The 26487-nt window shown below is 42.2% G+C and overlaps 1 protein-coding gene across 2 annotated transcripts in view; it reads left to right on the top strand.

Moving 5' to 3' along the window:
- Positions 1-24584, top strand: part of DUSP10 (dual specificity phosphatase 10) — a 39207-nt gene extending 14623 nt beyond the window's left edge. For both annotated transcript variants that reach the window (XM_063303930.1, XM_063303923.1), the window contains exons 3-4: positions 19987-20352; positions 24222-24584. In XM_063303930.1, coding sequence (XP_063160000.1) covers positions 19987-20352; positions 24222-24487 — 632 coding nt within the window. In that variant the 3' untranslated portion in view covers positions 24488-24584. The remainder of the gene's footprint in view (positions 1-19986; positions 20353-24221) is intronic.
- Positions 24585-26487: the final 1903 nt, after the last annotated feature.

The following is a 26487-nucleotide window of genomic DNA, read 5'->3' as shown; positions in this document are numbered from 1 at the left end:
TGTTGAAAGTCTCTGAAAGGAGGGTTCAGAGGATGCAAATGTTCCTGCTATGTCTTTCCCAGCCCAAATGGAGGAACACTCATCTTGGCAAAGTGGGTGGGGAGGGGGCTGAGGTAGTGGAAGGCAGGAGGTTTCATGGGTGGAGAAGAATGAAGGCAGAGGGCTGGTTCAGGTGGAATTTACTTGCCTCTCCTCTGTTCATAGTAATTCACACATGGGGCTTGCATAGTTTGATACTTGTATATTAAATTTTTATCTCATCTCTGAATGCTCAGCTCAATGGTGGCACCTAGCTGACTTTGGCTGATCTCCAAAAGCTAAGCAAGGTTAGATCTGGTTGTTACGCCAATGGGAGACCACTATAGGATTTGAGGGATGTACCACTATAGGATTTGAGCAGTTGAAAAAACAAACCAGAAAATGGTATTGGCAAATAATGTTTGTATTGTTGCCAAAAAACCAGGAGCTGAGCTTGACTCAAAGGAGACTTGACTTGTAAGAATAAGATCTGAATGGACTGGAGAGAATAATAGGCTGAGTGTAATGGTTGCCCTAGCCCCAAATACTCAGACTCACAAGAGGCTGCTAAATGAAATCTGATTTATTTAGAGTACTAAAGACAAATACAGAGAAAGCTGAGAATGAGCAAAAGCGCGCCAAATACAAACTTAAACCCTTGGTGCAAACGTATCCCGCCTCCCTCGTAACAGCCCCGCCCGGCACAGGTGCTAGCAATCGTCAGAGTTGCTAGCCTGGGAAAGTAACCTTGAGCGCAGTAGATAATACAAATACATTCCAAAGCAAAGCCAAAAGATAACCGTTCCCATCCTCCCGAGAAAGATGAAACACGCATCCAATTAATGACATGCGAAACGTTACGATGCATCAAAGACATTGAAACGGCGAACATGACATACCGCCCTCCTAAAAATACACTTAGGGACCCGGTTTTGTGGGATAAGCAGAGTGGAAGCGGGCCACCAAAACAGGGGAAGCTACATCTGGTGCAGCGACCCACTCAGGATGAGGGAAATGTTTCCAACGAACTAAGTATTGCAATGAATTGCGAAGGCGTCTAGAGTCCAGAATTTCTTTAACTTCGAAGTGTTGCTGACCATCAATCATGATGGGGGTGGGAGGTGGAGGTTGACGATGCCAGCGGTCAGAAGGAATAGTCGGTTTGAGTAAGCTGCAATGAAAAACAGGGTGTAAGCGTTTAAGGTTATGAGGCAAGTCAAGTTTAAAAGTCACAGGGTTAATCTGAGCGATAATCGGGAAAGGACCCACAAACTTAGGCGCAAGTTTCTTTGAAGGTTGGGATGACTTGATAAACTTTGTTGAAAGGTACACAGAGTCCCCCACTTGGAATGCCGGTTGGGGGGCCCGCTTCCGATCAGCATACAGTTTATAATCTGCTTGTGCATCTGCCAATGCCTTTTGAATCATTGGCCAGGAGTCAGCCAGTTGTGTTGTCCAATCATCTGGAGTGACTGCACCAGCCGGAGGTTGTGGTAGATCAGAGATAGGTACAAAGTCCTTACCCAGGGCTACCCGAAAGGGGGTTTGGCCAGTGCTTTGATGCACTGCATTGTTGTAAGCCACTTCAGCAAATGGTAGGAGGTCTACCCAATTGTCTTGCTGGTAATTCACAAAAGCTCGAAGGTACTGTTCTAGAGTCGAGTTAAGCGCCTCAGTGGCCCCGTCCGTCTGAGGATGCCAAGCCGTGGATAGGGCTTGTTTCGTGCCTAACAGCTTGAGAAACGCCCGCCAAAATTGCGAGGTAAATTGTGTACCTCTGTCCGAAATCAAGCGGGAGGGACATCCGTGCAACCTGTACACGTGTACAAGGAATAGGCGAGCCAATTGACGGGCCGACGGAATGGACACGCAAGGGATGAAGTGAGCCTGTTTGGAGAAATAGTCTTTGACCACCCAAATGACCGTTTTGCGTTGGCTGGGCGGGAGCTCGACAATAAAGTCCATGGAGATTTCCTCCCAAGGGGAAGAAGGGGCTGCCACCGGTTGCAGCAGTCCTTGGGGCTTGCCCACCTTGCGCTTGGACATTGCACAAACAGTGCAGGAGGCAATGTAGTCTTTGACATCTTTACGTAATGTGGGCCACCAGAATTGCCTCCGAACGAGGTGCAAGGTTTTTACAAACCCGAAGTGACCTGCAAGTTTGTCATCGTGTGAACGTAGTAACACATCTTTTCTGAGGCTTTCAGGGACGTAGAGGCGGTCGGATTTCCAAGCAAAGCCTCTGTCAAAAGTAACATTGTCTTTATTTGCAAGCAACCAAGTATCCGTTTTTAGTTCTTTTAGAAACTTTTGTTGCAACTGGGAGGGAATTGACAAAGGACTTGGCTGAACAGCGCTTGTAGTGGGCGGCTGCTGCGCGCGCGTTTGGCTTCGCGTCACAGCCTGCATGCCCAATTGGGGCGCCGTCCATAGGGTGCTTACCACATCTGGCGCTGCCCCAGAGTCCTGAGGTTGCCTTGACAAGGCATCAGCCAAGAAGTTCTTTTTCCCTGGAATAAATTTAAACTGAAAATTGAATCGATTGAAAAATTGAGCCCAACGAACTTGTTTGGGGCTCAGTTTTCGAGGGGTACTAAGAGCCTCCAAGTTTTTATGGTCAGTCCATACTTCAAAGGGATGATTTGCCCCTTCCAACAGATGCCGCCAAGCTTCTAATGCAGCTTTTACTGCAAATGCCTCCTTCTCCCAAACATGCCAACGCCTCTCAGTCTCAGAGAATTTGCGGGATAAGTAGGCACAGGGCTTGAGGCATCCTGCCTCATCCTTCTGCATCAACAATGCCCCAATAGAATAATCGGAAGCATCTGCCTGTACAACAAACGGCTTGGAGGGATCAGGATGCTGTAAAATTGGCTCTTTGACAAAAGCTGCTTTCAGGCGCTCGAACGCCGTTTGACAAGCAGGCGTCCACCTCAACAGCGCTCCGGGATTCTTGACTCTCCTAGTATCTCCCACCCCTTTGGTTCGCAGCAGCTCAGTTAGGGGCAAGGCAATCTCAGCGAATCCCCTTATGAACAATCTGTAATAGTTGCTGAACCCCAGGAAACTTTGAAGTTGCCTGCGGGTGCGGGGACTCTCCCAGTCCATGATAGCCTGCACCTTGGCAGGGTCCATTTCTATGCCTTTATCTGAAATTCTATACCCCAAGTAGTCAATTTGGGTCTGATGAAAGGCACATTTCGACAGCTTAGCATACAATTCAGCCGACCTGAGTTTACACAAGACCTGCTTTACCAGAGCTACATGCTCTTTCATGGTTTCAGTATAAATCAATACATCATCCAAATACACAAGTACACCTTTGAACAAATGTTCATGCAAAACCTCATTGATTAATTGCATAAATACCCCAGGGGCCCCAGCCAACCCAAACGGCAACACCTTATACTGGAAAGCTCCCAACGGGCAATTGAATGCGGTTTTCCACTCATCCCCCTCCTTGATCCGTACACGATAGTAGGCTTCTCTTAAATCAAGCTTAGAGAAGATCTTGCCGTTGGCCAGATGTGACAACATGTCCTTTATCAATGGCAAGGGATATTTGTTGGAAATTGAGACGGCATTTAATCCGCGGAAATCCGTACAAAGTCTCAATGTCCCGTCCTTTTTTGGGCGAAAAAGAACCGGCGCCCCCACGGGTGAATTCGCCGGCTCAATAAATCCGCGCGCCAGATTTTTGTCCACAAATTCCCTCAACAGAGTCAGTTCCTTCTGCGTCATGGAATAAATTTTTGGTTTAGGCAATTGGGTGTTGGGCAACAGTTCTATGGCACAGTCCGTCTTTCGATGGGGGGGCAACTGATCGGCTTCCTTTTCACCGAATACATCAGCAAACATCCAGTACTCGGCCGGCAAGCCTTCCAGAGGAGAGGCCGGGTAAGGCGGAGTCGCAGCTGCCGCAACCCCCACCATCTCCTCTGGGGCACCCTTACCCTCGGCCGCTTGATAAAACCCATCCCTAAACGTGATAGTTCGGTAGACCCAGTTTATGTGGGGGTTTTGCTGCACCAACCAGGGTACCCCCAACACCACCAATGGCCCCCCAACCGGAGCCACGACAAAAGACAGCCCTTCCTGGTGACTGCCCAGTTGCAAGGCTACACGCCCTGTAAAATGGGTGACCGGTTGGCCCCCTGCCACGGACCCATCCAGCTGAGTAAAAGCGATGGGTCGCTGTAAAGGGAACGTGGGGAGCTCCAAAGCCGCCACCACGTCGGGGTGCATAAGACACCGGGAACACCCCGAATCAATCATGGCCCATACTTCCACAGTCTTTGATTGGGAGCCCAATTTCAATTTCACCATGAGTATGCGGTAAGTGCCACTCACCGATGGAGGCTCGCGCCCATCCTCTACCACCTGCCCAGCGGCGCCCTTTAGAGCAGGTGGCTGGCGTTTCCCGCCGGCTGCGGGATTTCGGTCTCCCCCTCAATTTCGAAGAGCATCACATCGTCTCCCTCGGTTTCAGCCACCGCAGCTTTTTGCTTCCTCGGCAATGCAGGGGACTTTGCTGGCGGTTTTCCGGGCCGTTCCTCCACCTTTGCCTTCGGGCATGCTGCCACTCTATGCCCCTCCTTACCACATCTCAGGCACAAGCCTTTTGCGTACCGCTTCTCCCGCTCCTCATCCCAGGGTCGTTGTCCCGGTTTCCCCCCGGTGGTCGATGGGCGGCTGGGCTTCACCTCCCGCCCCGACTTGGCGGTCTTCCGCTGGGCAAAGATCTCTTGTGCATGTTCAGCCCTCCCCGCCAGCAGGATCCACTCATACAGCGTGTATGGGTCGTCCCTCCCCAGGGACCAGCGCAGCACCTCTGTATTCAAGCCATCCTTGAAGAGCTCGATAATGGTTGCTTGGGACCAGTCATCCACCTTCCCAGCTAGCGCTTTAAACTCCAAAGCATAATCGGCCACTGATCTGAACCCCTGCTTGAGTTCCTTCAGGGCTCGCTTTGCTCTCTCCTTTGCTAAGGGGTCCTCGAAGTGTTGCTTCAACGCCCAGAGGAACTCCTCGAGACTTTCCAGTTCAGGCGCCTCCGACTGGCACATCTGGACATACCAGTCTGCCGCCCTCCCCTTCAGTTTGGTGGCAATGGTGATGATCCTTGCCTTTTCCGATTGGAAAAACGCCCCCCATTCTTCCATATAGGCTTTCGCGTTCGTCAGGAAGAATGAGAGTTTGGTCGGGTCCCCATCAAACTTGACAGGGAAGTCTCGCATGCCGCCTCCCGCCGCGCTGCGCCCCACCACCGGTGCTGCCGCGGCTTGTGTTCCCCTGGCTTGGGGCGGCACGGGGCCCCGGGGCGATCGCCCTGGCGATGCTGCGATTTCCATCCGGACCGACTGGTCCCCTTCGCGCCTCCGCACCACCCGTCGCCGTTCCGGGGACAGCCCCTGGGAAGAGGGGGTTGAATGCCTTTGGCTTGATTCTTCCCGGACCTCTCGCAACGAGGTCACATCCAAGCTCAGCTGTTTCAATATAGCCTCCAACGAATCCATTTTGGACTCCAACACTCGGATCCGATCCGGAGTGGGTGAGCCCTCCGTTGGCTGCACCTGCACCACGTTGGGGGACAATGGGTATCTCTGCCTCCAGGAGGGACCCCCCGCTGCCGTGGCATCTCCTTGGGTCGTATCCCAGGTGAGCAGCTCGCCCGGAGAATTTACGGTGGTCTCTGGGGCCGTTTTCAGCCCCCCGGCTTCACTCTCCGACTCGGAGCTCGCCTCCTCTCGGATGGCTGACAGCTCCCCACCTTGGGACGGTCGGCCGGACTGCCTCACGGTCGAGTCCGGTTCCCCTTCCTCCATCATCATGATGTCGGGTTCAGTCATCGCGGGCTCTCTCCCTCACAGGGTTAGACGCTTGTCTTTCCTGGACAGGGGCCAGCGGAGTTAGGAACTTAGATTCTCAGCTTTATGTAATGGTTGCCCTAGCCCCAAATACTCAGACTCACAAGAGGCTGCTAAATGAAATCTGATTTATTTAGAGTACTAAAGACAAATACAGAGAAAGCTGAGAATGAGCAAAAGCGCGCCAAATACAAACTTAAACCCTTGGTGCAAACGTATCCCGCCTCCCTCGTAACAGCCCCGCCCGGCACAGGTGCTAGCAATCGTCAGAGTTGCTAGCCTGGGAAAGTAACCTTGAGCGCAGTAGATAATACAAATACATTCCAAAGCAAAGCCAAAAGATAACCGTTCCCATCCTCCCGAGAAAGATGAAACACGCATCCAATTAATGACATGCGAAACGTTACGATGCATCAAAGACATTGAAACGGCGAACATGACACTGAGATCCAGCTGAAGTTAAAAGAGGAAGGAACCCAGGACTGGAATATTGATTTCATATTTTGCTGGCAAACAAGTTGTTGGTCACTGAAGAAATAAGATGCCAGACTATATAGGTTAGGAGTAGGCAATCTGGGATCTGGCAGTGTTTTGGTTCTCAAGTCCCATCAGACCCAAACAATATTTTGGGGTATTTTTTTGTTACAATTGGTTTTATATGTATATCTATGCTATGTAAATCTTTCTGGAAAAATTGGGTTTGAGAACTCTGAAGGCTGTAAACAGTTCCAGTATATAAGGGAACCTGGAGGCATTGACAAGTTATTACTGTTGGTTGTGTGGATTGTGAATTCTGGAGGTCGCCACATTGGCTAAGGATAGTTTAAAGAGTTAAGCAAAGTTTAGCACAACTTATAATTACATAACTTGAGTAAAGAGGAGCAAGTCCCAAGTTTCTCTTTGGAAGAAGTCACATTTTTAAAAACTGTATATCCTTTTCACTTTATCACAATTAAATCCCATTCCTTTAAATTGGGTTTTGGTCATGAGTGACTTTGACTGGATTGAGGCCACAGTTTTTGAATTAGAATATTATTTCTTTCAAAGAATAAATGGCACAGGAGATGCCTCTAGGCTCCAGCTTTACAATTTAATGTTATTTCTGCTTGCTGTATATGCACAGGTATGATATATCAAAATACTTTGTTTTTTTCCCCTGGACAGGAGCTACTCTCTCCTTCATTCCATATGCCCACTGCTAATAGTTTGAAAACTCAAGGTCATGCCCTGTTAGAGATTCATCTCTTAACTATGAACATAAAATTTGTAAGTGCTGACTTCAAATACATCATCCTTTGTATGTGGTCAGGAGGCAATCCAGTCCTAAAATTGTTGTGGCTAATGTGAACCATCAAATATAACTTCCAACTCATATATTGCCAATTGATGTGCAAAGGTTGAAAACAGAAAGTAGGAGAATAATTGACCTTTGCTGCAGTGGAGATCTGTGGAATCTTTTACACAAGAAGATTGGAAGCAAACTCTGCAAGATACTTCCTCTGAACCACTTCTAGGGAGGTGGTTTTGCACTTTCTTTAGATAGTTTGAAAAACGCTGCTTTAGATAAAGGCTCCTCCAATTATGCTAGGTGGTTTGCTGAAAGTAGCAGCTGTGTCCATGTTTAGCAGGGCTAGATTATCAAACAGGCTAAGAAGGTCCTGGTTTAAGGTCTCTGATTTTCATTATATGATGATATTACCACCCTTCAGGGGGAACCATATCTTCAAGGTTACATTTCAAATTCTGGGCAATAACAAGATTGCAATAATAAAATTCCTCTGTAGTTTCATAAAGATCAATACCTCTGAACTTTCATTTGACTAGTATTTTGTTTAATTTGGTGCTGCAGTTTTTAGACAATACACTTATAGTTGACTGTCTTCATTACAGTTGAGTGCTTCTGCTTCCTTTTCCATCACCTGGAATGATGCATTTGTTTATTGATATTTAAAAGTGAAGATTTTTATCTGAAATATGAATTTACTGTTGGAACCCATCCTTTTTGGCCCAAGAGCTGCACTTGGTTCTCAAGTAGTATGGTGGGGTTGACTTCTAAAAAGTAGGCAAGGCCAGGACATCCTCCCCCCACCTTGATTCAGTTTAAATCTAGTTAAGTTAAATGCATAATAATTAATATAACTTTTTCCCTATTCATTTAATAATTTCACCCCTTCTGTCACAATAAGAATTACAGCTTGACACATTTTGAAAGAGTTCTGTGGGCTGCTTCCAAGAATTGGGTGGCAACATGCAGTAGAGTAAGAATAACTATATTTAACGTCCCTGAAAATTAGTACACGGATTTCACCTTAAATGAGATTCCAGAATTGGCTGAAGTCTTGCTTCAGGACATTCTCCTTTTGCTGTTTTTGTTTGTTCTAACCAGCCATTGACCACCTCTAGGCCTGAGAGCAATGGATAAATACATCTGATGGATCTCTACAATCACTCTTAGATTGGTAAATTTCCTTTGATAGAAAAGGTTTTTAAGATTTTTTGGGATTTTTTAACTTTAGGTTAAAGTTTGTGGCATCCACTGACCCAGAGGTAACAAATTTGTCAAAAAGACAAATATCATATGTAGTCATAATGAGGGGATTTTATTACCTTTTTTTTTAAAATTCAAAGCAATTTTAATATTTCACATTTACCTAGTAAATTGAAGATGGGTACAAGCCCACATAGTAAGCAATAGTTGATGATGATGATGATGATTTTGTTGATGATTTTACCATCCAGAATCAAAATATCTTTAGTTGCTTTCTGAAAGTATTATCAGCTTATGCATACCTGGCTATCACTGAAGAAAACTTTTTGGACCATCACTGTTCCAAAATGCATGTCCTGTTTTGGGCAGTAAAGGAAAAAAATCCTAACACTGATTGCCTTTCTTTAGTGCTCCCCATTAATAAATAAAGGACCTTTTCATTATTTTTGAATTAAAAATGTGTGACAAGGTAAGTTCTTTGTCATTACTGTTTTAATATACAAAAAAGAGAACAAAATGAAACAAAACCCCAAGAACAAATAAAAAAGAAAACAGGGATATATTATATTTTATCTGGAGAAATTCACTCAACTCAGTTTTAAAACATGACAACGTGAAATAATATTGATCAGTCTTTCCATTGCACCGATAGACAGCCAGTTCTTAGGCAGAAAATGAACACGTATTATTGACCTAAGATTGCAAATTCCTGTATGGGCGCACTGCCTTTCCAAGTTCTAAGAACACTGGGTTGTCATGAGTGGGATACCTGTGCTAGAGAAATAAAAGGTAACTGACAATGGGATCCTGGGCTAAAATCCCAGGTTGTGGCAAACTCATTGTAAAAGATGGATCATTGCAGCATATAAAGGATAGAAATTCCACAGAAAGCTTGTAGCAACAGAGGTGTGCTCTAGAGCTCTGTTTGAAAGCTTTGTTATTCAGAAACACAAAAATTGCTATGAATGACATACAGCTTGGCTGTATCATTTATGCTTTATGAATTGTACAATTACAGATGTCTTAGCTTTATTCAAACAATTGCTATAAATATACTTACGTTGCTGTAACTGCCAAGGGCTGGATCCAAAAGTACTTCAATATGCCTTAATTTTACCAGTTAGTAAAAAATAAAGGGGAAATACATTATGAGATGGATTTAAACAATATATACTCAGTACTACTGTGTGGAAATAAATTTCTATTTGTATATATGTCTACACACATGTATCCCTGCTTACACTTGCACATATACATGCATAGACAATATACAGGTAGTCCTCAATTAGCAACCACAATTGGGAACGGGAACTTGGTTGTTAAGCAAAGTGGTCACTAAATGAAACATCCCATTTTATGCTCTTACCTCAGCTTTCTTTTGCTTTACAGACCTACAAAGGTCATAAACGTGAGGACTGGTTGTAAAGTTACTTCTTCATCACTGTCATAAGTTCAAACAGTTGCTAAATGAGGCAGTCACTAAATGAGGACTGCCTGTAAAATTTCCCTGATAATTAGGAATTTGTTCATTTTGGTTTTGTCCATTTTCTCAGTTTCCTGGCTTTTAGTTTGTTTCAAACAGTTTCTGCACCAGTGTGCAAATACTGCCGACCCCAGCTCAATTTTAACAGGCATGTGTCTTCACGTTCTCACGAAGGTCAGCATGAGAATGCGGCTGCTTTTGATTTCAGTTATATTCACGAACTTCTATATGTTGTTTCCTGACTCCAACAGTGGGAGCTTTTTTCACTTGCAGGATGTAGGGAAAGTAGAAGGATCAGACTTGCAAGCTTACCAGCTCAGGTGGTATTCAGGGAGGGTGAGAGACTGAATCATTTGCTTGTCCTGGATTTACTACTACTTTATCCCTGCCTATTGTAACAGCTACCTGTTGCTCATGGGTCAGCCATTAGCTGCTTCAGGAATCAAAAAGGGACTGTAATACAATTTAGATTGCTCGTGAATTACTTCAGGATGCAGCTTGTTCATAAATTGGCTTCTACAGGTAACAAGTATATCGGGGATGAAAGGGTGGTGACAGGAGAATGGTCTTGTATATTTATGAAATGCTCAGAGTTTGTTTATTGTAAAATGGTAAAAATGAGTCATCCTGGAAGCTTTTTTTGGGGGGTAGGTAGATGAGAGGGGTTGGTGTGAAAGTTCTCATATAGTCCGTGAAAAACAATTTGATCACAAATCTGATAGCCACAAAAACAAAGGACAGATGGAAACAGGCCAGCCCACTCAAAAGAGAAGGGCTAAGTAGTCCATTACATGGGGCAGAAAGAAAAACAAAAAATAAGACGGTTTGATCATTGTTTCTATCTACAGGGCTTGTTCTTGAATCACAGAAGTAACAAATTCTTTGGTTATAGCTTCCTATTTTCTCCAGTAAACATTACTTATCTATAATTCTTGATTCAGTCCTGCCTGTGGGTTGAAGCGTGACAAATTTCAGCAACTATTTACTCTCACTGTAAGGGTGCTTGCTTCAAGCTCCTAGACCTGGACCATGATGACCACTTCTTTTACCACACCACTGATCACTGAGAAAATGTTAATGCCTTGCTCCAGTATAAGGACCAAACGGATCTGCTACAGACGCAAATAGATTTGCAGATTAACCAATTGATCCAAACAATAAGCTGGATCACGCAACAGATGGGAAAAACCCAGCAACCGCCTGTTGCTGCATAGCTTCCTGCTACCTTGTTACATAGCTCCCCATGGAGTACCAGAGTGATTTAAGGCTTTCATCACTTACTATAAATTATACATTTCCAGAAGACAGGTAGAATTCCCCACTAAGTATTCTCATGTAGGATTTATACTTGGACTCTTAACAAGGGGAGCAGCTAAATGAGCAATTTTACTTCTGGAAAATAACAATCCTGCCTTGGACAGTATGCTAATTTTATGGTCATACTGAGAGTTGCCTCGGACATCACTGCTGGAAGAGTGACAGCCAGCCATGAAATTAACAGGTTACAACAAGGTAAATGCTGAGTATAGGCATATTAGTGATTTGGGATATGGACTGGACTGGACTGGAATGAAATGAAGTGAAATGGCTTAAACTGATCAATTCAAAGAGGTCCTATCTGATGAACTGTGGGCTGAGCTGTTTCACAGAGTATTCAAATTCTTGAGGATTATTTCAGCATATGACTATTGATGGAAGAATTGAAGAACTATGGCATACTATGGATGGGAACAGGCAGCTGCCTTTATTCTCTCTCTCTGTGTATGAGTACCCCTTCCCTCTCTCTTGCTCAGTTATCAGGTTTTTCAAACATCAAGCCCATGCAGTTTATAGCCAATGGACCTCACTGATGGCTGCAGAAAAACAGTGCAAATGTATGCAAGGTCTTTGTTTATATTGTGGAGCTTTGGGGCATTTTGCACTAGCTTTCCACAATAAACCATCTTGAATTGACTGTGAAGTGTCACAACTGTGAGTTGAAGGACTATTTTCCAAGTAAAGTACCCTAGTCACACAAAACCTACATTGCTAGGAAATGACACAGTTCTTCTCTCCAGAGGCTCAGGAGGGGGGCATACAGCAATTTAGGGGATCTTAGACCTACAGTGTTTTATACTGCCTGTTACTGTTCACTCTCAAAGTAGATCTATAATAAACCTGAAGCCCTGATTGATTCAGGAGCCACAGCCAATTTCATAGATTCTTCTGTTGCACGCAGATATGTATTGCCTACCCAGTCAGACACACCAGTGAGAACTGAAATTGTTAATGGCTGATTTCCATACCTGAGACTGGTTTCTGGACATACAGCCACTCTTCAACTCATCATTTTTACCACCAAAATACACTACAACCTTGTTTAACTTCTTTATATGTCCCCATGGTTTTGGGGATGGATTGACTTCAGATCCGCAGATGAGGACTTTGGACAAGAACTGTTACCTTGTGCCATTTATTCTGGGCAACTACTACAGTGAAGGGATGGAGAAAGAGAAGGACGGAGCCCAACAGGGCAAGTTCCGATTTTTCCCAGAGAGAGTGCATATGTACCTCCATCCAGTTTGGTTCTGGAATGTGGACCCTGACAGGTTTAAGTTAAGATAGTATAGACTACTGCTAGGCATAAATATCCTTTAAGAATTCTCTAGCACATTGTGGTTAGGAAATGTGGGTGGACAATTGCTGTGCATTCTAATAAGAAAAGGAGAAATTTCCTAACACTCTCAAGGGTGAGACTTCCTCTTAGTAGTGGCAAAAGCACTGCTACAGAGTAAGAAGAGTGGGGAAGAGTTTTGTTCCCTGATGACTTTCTTGAGACTTAACTGAAACAGGGGAAACCCTGGAGGTTTCAGAAATGTACAATAAAAGACATACCATTTATGTACCTATGAAAATCTTGGCCACCATACAATACCCATGAGATTTCTCTGAAAATTTTTCTTCCTTGGAAGAATGTCTAACACAAATTCTCTAAGAATGGTGACTTTGGATCAGTGTAATCCAAAGATTAGTTCATCAGTGGTAATTGGGCAGTTAAACCCAATTCTCACCAGTCTTCTGTCTCCAGACACTATCTTCTATACTGCACTGACTCAGAGGCTCTTCTGAGGGTAATCTAAGCAAAAGCTTTTGTGAATAAACTACTATGTTCAATAGTAACTGCTGGAGGAAATCTGATTTTATAATGCTACCAACATGGGTTATGTAAGTTTTTTGTCTGCTTAAATTTCAAGAAGGTAGTTTGAGATCATTTCAGTCTAAAAGGCCTCCTTTAGGCACTCACAACACATTAGAATTGTAAATCTCAATTATCTTTTTAAAATAGCTTTTTGTTGTCTTCCAAGTTAGCTTCAGAGGATGATGTCTGGCATCAGTGTGGTCCTAAAGATGACCTATGGATATCAGAGGTGATATTGGAGAATACTTAACACACAAAGCTGAGGATATCTTGCCCAAATCCTGAAATTATTTACTAAATGTGGGTCACCTCTTTGTTCTGTGACTACATAGCTGAACCAGTAGAAAGCCCAAGTGTATTCCTGAGAGGTTGATTAAGCCCTTTGAATGAGTTAAACCAGTCAGTCTGTAAAACTGTAAAATGTCACTCAGCACAGGCCCCATGATCTTCAGCAATGGTCTGGCCTAAAAAGACAAAGTTCATCTATAGGAGCTTTCTGGAAAGTCCAGATAGACCAGTGCTTGTTTTCAGGCTGGAAGCCAATGACAAATGCCAGAAATAATTTAACTGCTTATGCAGTGTGTACTATACTGTTGTGTAACATCATTGACAATAGGAAAGAAAATGGGAATTTCTGTTGATTTTTGATATTGATAGATTCAGTCAGCTGTGCCTGTGAGTTGGCTTGCTTGTTATAAAAAGCAGGCATTTGATGTTGAAATAACTCTGATTCACTCTCTGGCTAACAGCACATTGTCAAAGATTGTCTGAAAATCGTATTTTCATTATATCTGTTGGACCCTTCCGATTTTCTTCTTTCAATGTGACTGCCAACTTCAAGCCTGAATCTTCTAAATTAAATAGATTCCATTATTTAAAAGGCTCTCCTTCCTAGGTGGGGCCTTTCTGCTTTTGCAAGATGATCTATAAAAAATTGGGCAGCTATGTTGCTTCTCAGACGTCATGGTTGAGGATGAATGTTGCTGACATTCTTAAAAATATGTTTTAAATGTGGATGTATTTCTGGAAGTTATAAAGAGCAGGCACTGAAATCTCTGCATTTTTCCCTCGACTTTTAATTAAAATAAAAACAATGGTTTTAGAATCTGACCGTTGATAATCAAATTGTCAGTCTACCCCAACCCAAATGGATCTACTGTTTCACTGTATTTGTATTTGCATGTATGTTACTTATAGACTAAGTAGAAGGTCTAAAATTTTCTAGGTCAGCCTTACCCATGTACTGCTCTCCAAATGATTCAGACTGTAATAAATTACTGGCCATGCTAATGGTCCTGACAGCACATGATTCAATGCATTTGGAGAGTACTGCACCAGGAAAACCATGAGATACGCTATTGTCTCTATGCTGGCATTTTGCTTACACACCTTTTTCACAGTGTGATCTTACTGACATGTTACTTGACACTGACTGGTCAAATAAAGTGAAACTAATTTCATTCCCCCCCCACCAAAGGGCAGTGTGATATATGTGTGTATAAAATATAAATTCACGTAACTGAATTGTAGAAACTGCCTATGATGAAAGAAAATGAAATCCTATTTAAAGGTCAGCAAAATAATGCATACAATCATAGATTCCGCTCTCTGTTGTACTTCCAGAATTTCTGAGATGCTAAAGCAGGATTTTGTTCTGGGGATTAAGACCATCTGTTCTCCCACAGAATGATGGGTTGAGATTTTCCTGCTTTTATCAGTTTCTTCCTTTAGAACTAGAAGTTTTTACAGCAGGGCACTTGTATGTGCACACATAGATGGCTTGCATTGATTATTTGATGTTTCCTGTACCGGCAATCCCTGTTACCACTTCAGGAGGTTAATATCATTTACTGCTGATTAAATATGAGTATTTCTTGTGAAAAATATTTGAGGAACACTCAGCAGAAACTCTGGTTTTCTCCTGTCTCCATGTTTCTCTGCTTCCCTCTGAGATTTATTTAGTTTGATTTGTAGGCCACCAAATCTGAAGACTCAAGTCAATGTACAAAAAGAGTGTAAATATACAATATAAAGTCACATAGACAAATAGAACACATTGGGGAGAAAAAATGCACCTTACTATCAACTATCCTCTGGTGTCGGGATCACAAATCACACTGGCCTCTGGTCTCAAAAGGCAGGTTTTTAGAGCTTTTCATAGGACATGAAGGTCAGGGCCAGGTGAACCTCCTGGAAACAATATTCTAGAGGGTGGGGGTGATGGTAGAGAAAGCATGGCTCCAGGATCCTACAAGATGGGACTCTTTAATCTGTTTCATCTTATGGTACAGGTAGTGATAATTGGAGAAAGGCAGTCCCATAAATAACCAGGGCCTGAGCCATGGTTATTTATGGGACTGCCTTTTTTCAATTAAGAGAAAGTCCATGTAGGCTTTAGAGGTGACACCCAACACCTTGAATTGCACCAAGGAGTTCTGCCTCACTTATGGACTGTTGGCTGGCTGCAAATACCATCCTATTTCCACTAGAAGTTCTACTTGGACTTTGAATCTTGCCTCCATCCTGGGAGGGGCATGGCTCAAAGCTCATCTTGCCAGTTAGGTGTAGAGTGCCTCTTCTTCTAGTTTCTAGCCTTTTATACCCCAAGGAAATGGGAGTATGTGCACTTTGAGGGACAAATAATAGGATTCTCATGAATTCTTACCACTACTGAGTTTAGGTATTAGATAGCAATCCTAAGCATGGCAGAGCAAAAGTAAACCTGAGTACAAAAGCACAGCTATTGCAATGTGCCAAATAAGTTTTGACCATGGCATTGATGCTCTGAAATGGCCTTTCATTTAAAACACCTGGAAATCCCATGTACTGTGCTGTGTTTTTGATGTATCTTGAAGATGAACCTCATGGCTAAGATCTTCCCCCAATATTTGATGCCATATTATTCTTATCAACATTTATTGTATGAATAAAATCAGTAATGCATAGACATGCTGGTCCATGACAAAAATCCAACATCCATAATTGTACAAAAGAAGTGTACATACTTCAGAGTTTGTATGAACTCTTCATCTGATAAGGTTTTCTTGCACAACACTTTTCAAAAGTGTTATTAGCTCCTATGATTATTGTGCAACTGAAATACACAATTTTACTAGTAATTATTTTTTACGATGATTTATTTTTTAATCCAGTCATATTTTGTGTATTGTGTAAAGAATATTTTAATTCTAAAAAATGTAGGAATATTTTTAAACCATAAAGCATAAATAGAAATGACAGACGGGAAATGCATGTAAATAGGGGGAGGAAAAAGATGTCAGAGATGCTCTAGTGGATCCTGCAGTGAGCAGAGGGTTGGATTGGATGACCCCAAAGATACCTTCCAACTCTTATGATTCTATGAAAAGTTGGGACTGAAGAGGGCTCCCAGGGCCCCAGCCTTTCTCTGTGTATCTGCATGCTGCAGTAGATACCAATTTGTGTCTGAGAACATGGTGTGAGAGTTATGATTTTAAGGCCTAATTTTAGAAACTCACAGCACAAGCCACAATGGATATGTGAAGTTCTTTATTAGGTCTTTCTCTCAGGCTGTCAAAGCCACAACTAACCCCACTTCCTCCCACCTCCTGCCTTTTCTTTGTCCCACCCCTTCCTCTGCGTTGACAGCTTGTGTGATGGTGGCTTCGCAGTCTTTCAGTTGTGAGTGGGGTTGTTGCTAGCTGCTCTCTTCTCATCCCTCGTCCCTCCATTATTTATCTTCTCTCTTTCATTCCCCTTGATGTGTAAGGTTAGAGTACCCAGTCGCAATTAGCTATTGCTTCTGGGTTCTCCGACCTTACACATGGCTGGGGAATTCTGGGAGCTGAAGTCCACACATCTGAAAGTTGCCAAGGCTGAAAAACACTGCTCTAAACCCAACTCTTCTACATATAATATGATATGGAAAGATACTTATTTATTTACGTATTAAAACTCTGCTGGAAGTTTCACAGTGTTCTCTTCCCATTCATCTCCTCCTGTACTCCAAAACCATTATAAGTACAGGTGTGATGGATGCGAAAGTTGAATATTGTTAAGGGTTTTTAAGGAAGACATTGCTCGATATTCATTCTCTTAAGAAAAAAAGGGGTTGTGTTCAAGTACAAAGGCATACAATAACATTAGGATCCTGGAGATCAAACTGGGAATTACAGTGGAATCTCATTTTAAAGTACTGTTTGGAGGAAGGAGAGTTTGTTGAATCTGAGACTGACTGCAATACTGGCACTTCAAAGATAGCTCTCTAAGGGACATCATTCTTGGCACCAGCTTTAGGGATTGTTGAAGGATCCGTTTTTCTCCTATTGTTTTGCCAGCAAGGAGCTATGGATTGGGGCAGGAGCCATGGTGAGGGGAAAGAATTATATTTGCTGCCAACTTATATCCAACTGCCTGCCTGACCTATCAATCTTCCCAGCACTTTTCCTCCCTGCTCCTCAGCTACTGCCCCAGCACATCACCCACCCATTCTTCCTTCCCAGCCTTGCTCCCTTAACTCCACTGCTGCCCACCCCTCTGACCAATCTTCCTAGTGCCTCCCCCCACTTTACCAGGAACTCAAATATGAAACATGCACACCCAGTCTTCCTAGCTCTTATAATCCATTGCCCATCTCCCAGTTCATTGTATCAAAGATCAGTTAAACCAAGAGTTTGCTATAACCATGTCTAAAATGTGTGGCTTGGGGTGGGGACACTAATCTTGTGGATGCTCCAAGACTCAGCAGAGCTTTGCTTGTATTTGCATCAGTGGTTCCTGAAATCTTTTATAGGGAGTTGGAGAATGGGTGGCCTTTCAAATGTTGCTGAACCACAACACACACCACCTCCAAAGAACTTGGCCAATGATGAAGGATATATTGTTAGCAATGTCTAGAGAGAGCCACAGGTTTTGCAGCCATGTTTTCTAAAGTAGCATGGAAGCTTTTCTTACAGTTGGGCTGCTCCTCATTTTGGAGAGAGACCCTGCCTTTTACTCCAGGCCCAATGACAACAACAAAAACCTCAGTGTGGACTAGGGGGCAGGTATAACTTGATTATGCAAGTAGAAAAGTGTGCATTGGTTGCATTTTTCCATCAAGCCATCATTAGGAACAGAACTTTTTCATGAAAAAACTCATAATTGCACCACTACCTAAGAACCATTGCAGATAGTTAAAGAAATTAAGGGTGTTCACGATATGGAGAAGAAAAAAGATTTCCTCTGGCTAAAGCCAAAGTTGCAATTGGGTGCTGCTGATCTCTCTTTTGAAATGTTTCAAGGTTTCTCCCACTGTTCTCTCCAGACTGAAAGGAAGAAACCTTTAAGGGCTTGAATAGAATTCAGAGCAAAAGAATCTGATCTTTCTGAGATGCCTTTGTCAAATTACTTTAGATCTTGATCATAATGTTTCTCTGTTGGCTAACAAAGTAGCAAAACCCAACAGAGGGTGTGGGGCGAAGATCTTCAAATGAATTGAGCAAACTGCTAAATTATTAGGATAATCAAACTCTTGATTTCTCATGACATCCTCACCTGTTTTCTAGGACGTGATGGTTGCCTTTCAAATACAAGCTAGTCTTTTTTCTTTTTTTTTAACGGAGTGGTATATTTGGGGTGTTTTTTTTTTTGAGAACTTAGTTTGGAATGTCTAAACTTTTTTTTAAGTTGTTTTGGCACAGAAGAGCATCAGTGGATGAAATAGTGGGACTATCCTGAATTGTTTGGGAACACAACTGCCTTTAGGTTACCAGTTCTTCACTTTCAGAGTGCTTATAGGGAGCAATACTTTCTGTTAAGATGACTTTGCTGTGTGCAAGACATCTTGCAGTTTTCAAATGTCTGCTTGCCCGGTTTGCCAAAAGCAGCATTTCTCTTTAATTAAAGACAGAGTTCCTCTGTTGTTAGTTGCAGCCTCACCTATAATCTCCTATGCATTCAGAAGAGACATAGCTGTATTTTTCCTCCTTCTCCCTCTTAGGCAAAAGCTGGTCCAACCACCTGTTATAGCATTACATCATGGACTCTGAAGCACACAGTTGTACCAAAAGCCCTTAAACAAAGTGGTGCTTCTTGCATTGTTTGCACTCAAAGAGCTGATGTCATGCCAAGCTGATGTCATTCTATGTCTTTGTGTCAGTGCCATGGCAACCAGGCAGGTGGGGAGCCTCAGCTGAAGTCATTTTGGATTGAGGGGAATAAAGTTTCCACATTTCTACTTTTCTCTTCAGAATCGTTGTCCCGATTGCTAGAGAACAGAGGGCAATCCTGAAGCCTGCTCAGGCACTAGAAAGAAATGTTCAGTCTTGCGTGTAGCCCTGCCTTTCAACCATCCTCTCTTTGAGTAATCTCTTCTTTGTGAAGCAGATTTGTGGAACTTTATTAGAAGGAAAATTGGATTGTGAAATCCAAATGGTTTTATTCAGAAGTTACCCTTCTGAATGAAAAAAAAAGCAAAAGGTACCAACTCTGTGTTGTTTCCATTTCCTGCAACAGACAAACCAGAGTTAGGCATTGCTTCAACTTTGGTTTCCTGGTACTAGATTCATCTCCTGTGGGCTAAGAGATCTGTGGGAAAGTTGCTAACAACCTGCAGAAAGGTGTATATAAACCAGAGTTACTCCAGTTCTTCCTGTGCTGAGGTTTACGTATACGTAAAGTAAGTACATGTATCTACGGCAACTCAGAGGTACCTTGTCTGTTTTTTTGAGGCCACTGATGCACCAGTGAAGTAACCGCTAAGCAAATACATTCCTGGACTTTGTGGTCCATGGTAATTTGCTCTCCCAAGCAGCCTTCTTGATTTGGATTTCCAGCATGTGGCAGAAAATGAAAATTACAGCTTCAGAAACAGGGTGGAGCTATGTCTTTGCTTGGTGGACTAGGAATGTCAGCACTGAGGCTCTGAATCGCTCCTGACCTCCCCTTCTATTCTCTGTCATTAAAAACCCCCAACCCCTTTCTCTCGTTGCAGGTGGACTCAGCAGTTTTAAGCAGAACCATGGAAACCTCTGCAATAATTCCCTCCAACTTCAGGAGTGTCCTGAAGGCGGAGGTGCCGCAGTGACCTGTACACTACCTCAGTCCATCCCTACCACTCCTGACATTGAGAACGCTGAGCTGACCCCCATTTTGCCCTTCCTCTTCCTCGGCAATGAACATGATGCTCAGGACTTGGAGAAGATCCAGAGGTTGAACATCGGCTACGTAATCAACGTCACCACTCACCTCCCTCTCTACCATTATGAGAAAGGTTTGTTCAGCTACAAACGTCTCCCCGCCACAGACAGCAACAAGCAGAACCTCAGACAGTATTTCGAAGAGGCTTTTGAATTCATTGGTAACTACCTTTGTTTCCAGTTTGGCTAGATTGCTCTAAGTGCTGCTTTCCTGACTTTAGTTCTGGGTTGAAAAATATATCTGTGCCCAGAGGGTTGGATGATTGTTGCTACTTTGGACAGAAGCTCTTTATCTATCTCTGGCTGCATTTCCAAAATAATTGATCACTCAGTTCTAGTGTTGAGCTTTTTCCTGCAGGTTTTTAGGGCATAGAAGGTGTTTTTGTTCTTTGTTAGAACATAGGTTTGACAGGGAATTGTAGCCTCTCTTTATGAATACTATACTAATGCTATCCTGCAGATGTTTGCTAATATCACTTCTCTGTATTCTCACACTCTTAAAGGAACAACATACCTGCCTATGAGAGACTGTGGGGATGTTTGGGACAGTCAACTGGCAGGTTATCTCAGAAACAGTAACTCAGTCCAGGTGCTGAGAGATCTGGGAAAAACACCTCAGATGGACTCCACCTTCATAAACTCACTAATACAGAAGCTGAGAAATTGTAGTCACAATGTTAAAATAGTAGTGCTTGATTAAACTGTTGAATCTGGTTCATACATGTGATTATGGCCATGGATTCCCAGGGGGTTATAGGCACATTCATGGAGAATAGAGGTCTCAGTGGCTAAATGCAGTAGTGTTTTATTGCTTCCAGGATGAGAAGCGGCATGCCACAAGAATATCAGCTGCTAAAAACCAACAATGAACAAAAATTTCAGGATTATGGGAATTAAGATTATGGGAATTAGGATTAAGATGCTGGGCTAGATGGGTCTTTCTTTGGTCTTCCTTTGATCCCTCAGAACTGTTTTGAAGTTAGCCAGTTTGTCCATCAACACTGTGAGAACTGCTTGTCTTTTATTACTGGTCCTTCATTAAGAACACTGAAGGATCTTCTGAGGGACTTTTCCCCAGCATACAGTTCAAGAAGGAAGGATAATTTCTACAGAACACAAAACTTTATGCCATTTGCTCTGCAAACATCTCAAGTGATACAATCCTGTATAGTAGGCTTGTGATAAGAGGCTGGTGAAAAAGTGAATAAATAGGACAGAGTTAAACACAACCAGGAAAGATTATGAAGGGGGAACTGCAGCAAAGCAAGAGAAATCTGGGACTTCATAACATGCCAAGAATTATATATGTGTATGTTGTTCAAAGAAATGCTTTCTCATTGCTTGCTGTATCTGGCATGATGCATTTTGGCTTTTGGGTATGGGCAGAATGTTAAAGGGTACAATGATTGTGCTTTCAGAATTTCTAATAATATTGAGCTAAAATGCTTGCAGCTATTTTATCTGTGGAAATAGAAAAGCACATTTTTTTCCTAGGTAAGTTAAGACAGCATTCCCCAACTTGGGCCAAATGTATTAGTCATCAGCTTCCTCATCCTTCAGTTAGCATGATCATTGACCATACTGGCTGAAGACTGTGATAGTTGAAGCCCTATATAGCCAAAGGCACAAGATTGAGAAAAGTTGATTAAATCCTTCAGCTTGCCTCACTGCTTTCTTGTGATGTTCAGTTTGGGGCATAAAGATGGGATTGATGGGAATAATGAATGAACATAGACCTGATGTTTCTGTAAATATGTCTCTTTTGTAGTTTTCACTCAGAAGACAGTGGGTCCAGGTTGCACACTTCTTGTTTAGCAACTTAATAGTTCTATTGCTAAATAAATATAGTCCATTCTCTTTTTGTTGTGGCAACAGGATGACTCCTGCCATCAGCTGAAGATTATTTTGCCTCTAGGCCAAATCCATTTTTCTAGAGCCCAGATAGCAAAATAAGAATTTGGCCATATCTAACCATCCAAGCCTTGTCCCATTATGACCATTATGACATTGCAACTTAAATATACTTAAATGTAGCTGTTTGTTATAGAGGAAAACGAAACAGGCAGCAAATTTCTAGCTCTGGTAAGTTGAATTTCCAACAGACCTTTTACTTCTTAACTGGCAGATACGGTCTTTGAAAACCATAAAATAAAATTGGCCTTTTTTTTCTAACTAGCAAACTCAGTTTTGTGATTGCTCATTAAAAATTTTGTATTGTTTATTGCATTGTCCAACATGGAAGGGGATACCAGGGCTTAGCTTTGTAGGGCTCCACAAAGGTTGACTGGCATTAATTGCTACTTGCAGAACAATGACATTTCCTAAATCCTATCAGTGTTATATTCTGGATTAGCCAAAGCTGGAGACTATCCTGGCCTGGCTTTTGCTTTTGCTTTTTTTTTGCTGGTAGGTTTGTTTAGGATAGCTTTGAGTGATGTAAGGAATCGCACTGAATTTATGTTTCGTTTAAAATGTGTGTGGAGAGAGAAATCTTGCCAGGAAAAGAACCAAGTTTTAAATATTACTATTGCTTCTCTCTTATAAATGCACCCCATGTGGTGGAATAAATAGAATTGTAGGATTTCTCCCATTTAAAATTAAGAGATCTGAACATTGCCAAAGAAGATTGCAGATACTTCTTTTCTGATGATGACTTCCTGGGAAGACATGAGGGTATAATCAATCTCAAAGACACTGCTGTTTTTTTCAAGTGGTGTGCAATACCGAAGCACTTCCTTTACGTTAAGTTACACGAAACTACTCAGATAGCAGCAGGCAGAGATTCTTATTTGAACAGTCAGAAATATATGTGTGCTGTATAAGAGTAGTGACCTTCATTGTTTGTATATCTTAGTTGTACTCAATCTCTTCTAGTCACCATTTTACCAATGCTTGCATTGCTGGCCTGTGTGCATTCAAGTCTGTATGTGATTCATATGAAGACTCTGAAATAGAGGACAAAATCTTAAAGGGGGAGAATTTTCAAATGCTGCTAGTGTCTCTAGCCTCCCCAAGCAACATGGCCAGGGACAAAGTATGCTGAGAGTTGTGTTTCTGCACAAGTGTCCAGCCTGAAGGTTCCCAATTCCTTTCTTAAATGTTGTTCAACTTCTGTCATGATACAATATGTAGGGCTATTGGGCCCCATGAAAAATAGCTAGACCAATTCATTATATCTATCTATCTATCTATCTATCTATCTATCTATCTATCTATCTATCTATCTATCTATCTATCTATCTATCTAAAACCTGTCTATGTGTGCCTGCCATGCATTATCAGCAATACTCTGATGAACTTTCATGGGAGGTTGTAATAGCAGAAATGTTCTGAAATGAAGAGTGCAGGAGAGAGGAGAGGTGAATGGATTCTTCTCAGCCATTTTTCTAACAAAGTTTTAGAATCGCTTTCTGGGGCAGAGAGAAGCAAAGCACACATTTCTCAAAAGTATATGAACTTTGTACTTTTTGGACACTTCATAAGCAACAATGCTGATTCATATAAATGCAGTTTTTGGGTTCATTAGTCTCTCTGAGAACAAGCAAAGCTTTGGGCTTGGGGGCTTTCATTCCTGCTCCCCAGCTCTCCTGTCTATGCAGTGAAGAAGACGACTCCCGTCAAGTTCTTCCTCAATTTCTTCTCATTTGTTGCTTGCATCCTAACTAAGCATTCTTCCTTGCAATCCTTTGAATTTATTTGACCTGTATTGATTTGTGTATTAGCAAAAACAAACCAGGGCAGAGTGAAACTGATCAATGCCCAATTTTATTTTCTCTTCCTTCTCCTCCTCCTTCCCAATGCGAAATTCTCATGCTCACTGGGAATTCTCAGAGTTGCAATCATAACACATCCAGAAGACATCAGGCTGGGAAGGGTGCATTAAATATATGCTCGTATGTTTTTCCCTTGGCATTAAACTAGACCAATGAAATGTTAAGCTGTGAATTGCACGATGACGTTATGTCTTGATTGCTTTCAAAGGCCTTGTCCTGTTAAAGTCAATGTCTCCCTTTGTTTCTGATCTTTTCAGAGGAAGCTCACCAATGTGGGAAGGGTCTTCTTATCCACTGCCAGGCTGGTGTGTCCCGTTCCGCCACCATTGTCATTGCTTACCTTATGAAGCACACAAGGATGACTATGACAGACGCCTATAAGTTTGTCAAAGGCAAGCGACCAATCATTTCTCCCAATCTTAATTTTATGGGACAGTTATTGGAGTTCGAAGAAGATTTGAACAACGGAGTCACCCCACGAATTCTTACACCAAAGCTGATTGGGGTGGAGACTGTCGTGTGACAGCAAAGAAACACAGGACTGTTTTTTTTTTTAACTTTCCGGAGACTGGGAGGCTCGGGTGATCTTTTTCTTTTCAGCTTTACTAGGGAAAGCCTATATATATTATAAAAAAAACTCTTTTTCAAAAGGTCTTCACAGATTTTGCGCAGAATGCCATTGCAAGTCCATTCTCAAAGAAATGGATGAAGGAGAAAGGCTTAAAAAGAAACCAGCTTTTTAAAGTTGATATGTTTATGAGGGGAAAAAAACCATCCTGGATATTATTTAGGGTTTTTGTTTTTGTTTTTTGAGGGGGTGGGTGGTTCAGCTACTTGTAGAGATTATGATTAAGTAGTCTGTGCAGGTTCATAGACTGAGAACAGCTTTATTATTTTTAAAAAAATAATAACACAACCAGCCAAAGTAATAGCAAAAAGACCAGATCCGCAGGTGAGTTTGCAAAGACTTTGCTAAAGAAAACTGAAGGAAAATGCTTGCTGGTGCAAAGATGATCAGAGCAGCTTAAATTATTTGCAAATCACTTCTCACCCTTCTGACTAGAGAAAACCATTTTATTTCCTGTGTTTCATCTTCTGGTACTATTTTTCTATTTGGGGTGTGGGTAGGTGGGCTAGGACATTAAACACCAAGGGACTTGACCATTTTATGCCATATGCCTTTATTGGCTTCTTGTGCAATAATAGTTTTTGGGAATGGAAAGCATTTTTATTTTGAGTGTTCAAACCAGTTACTGCGGGCTACCCAATAATACTATTTTTTTAAAAATAGTGCAGAGATGACTGGCTTGATATAGAAGCAGGAATACAACAAAAGCAATTATTCCCCCCTCCCCCTTTTCTGGTTCTAGTTATGGTGCCATAAACCTTGTTACATATGTATATCAGAATGTACACAGATCAAGAATAAGCAAAGTTTATTTGAAATATTTTTTCGCACAAAATACTGGCGTGTTTCTGTTTATGTAAAGAAAAAGGTGATTATAAAATGAAGTGTTTTAGAATTGTGAGTGTGTGTGTCCTTTTTATTATTTCCTTAATAAAATCACTTAGCTAGTTTAGCTTCCAACTTGTAATAGGTATGGAACAGTTCAGGGAGCGGGAATTGACTGCATGTGTTTTGCCCAGATAACTTATCCATGATGTATCCCATGGCTCCTATCTCACTTACAGCGGCCTCATTCAGGCACAACAATCTTGCCCTAGTTTAAACATGGTATATTGAACTAAAATAGAGACTTTTGCCTCTGTGCTGCTTTCTCTCTTCAACACACTAATTCCAGACTTCTGGATTTATCTGAGATATCCCCAGATTCCAGACTTCTGGATTTATCTGAGATATCCCCAGATGTATTCACAAAAGAGAAGGAATGAAGTGAGGGAGGGCCCGTACATTCTTGGCTTGATCCAGATGACATCTGACAACTGGTCAGTGTGCCTGCAGCATCAACACACCAGAAGCATGTTCACTTGGGCCAGCTTACCATTGACACAATAAGCCTGCATGTGTGTGGCCCAATGCACACAGAACAAATAGCAAAAACAGATGGCAGCTACAGGACCTACAGATGAATTTTTCATCAAGGGCTCTCATCAGGTCTAAAGAGGGCAAAAGGCTCCTGAAATGCACTTTCTTCTCCCATTTCTTCTCTTTTCTTTTTTCCACCTAAAAGATATCTTGCAAGTTCTCAAATATTTCTCAGGGAATTGACTTTATTTTTCTGAAGTGTAAATGCAAAGCAGGGAAAAGAAAAGTAATAATGGAGAAAAGTATCGGTCATTTCAGGGAATGCGCATGTGCAGCTGTCTGCTTCCTGGGATTTTTTTTTGCCAATTTTTAATTCACATGAGTAATTCTGACACTAGTAGAAGGTGTGCACTGATTCCCAGGTGGATGCATAACAGATGGGAGAATCACAAAGCAGATACAAGTTTGGAAATTTGCAGAAACTTCATGTCATTTTTTAGTTTGGCATCTCCAGTTAACTAGTGAAGTGGCAGCAT

Source organism: Candoia aspera, chromosome 1, assembly GCF_035149785.1.
Source record: "Candoia aspera isolate rCanAsp1 chromosome 1, rCanAsp1.hap2, whole genome shotgun sequence".
In the NCBI taxonomy this organism is placed as follows: domain Eukaryota; kingdom Metazoa; phylum Chordata; class Lepidosauria; order Squamata; family Boidae; genus Candoia; species Candoia aspera.
Note: the sequence above shows the minus strand (reverse complement) of the source record. Positions and strands in the feature narration are given on the sequence as shown.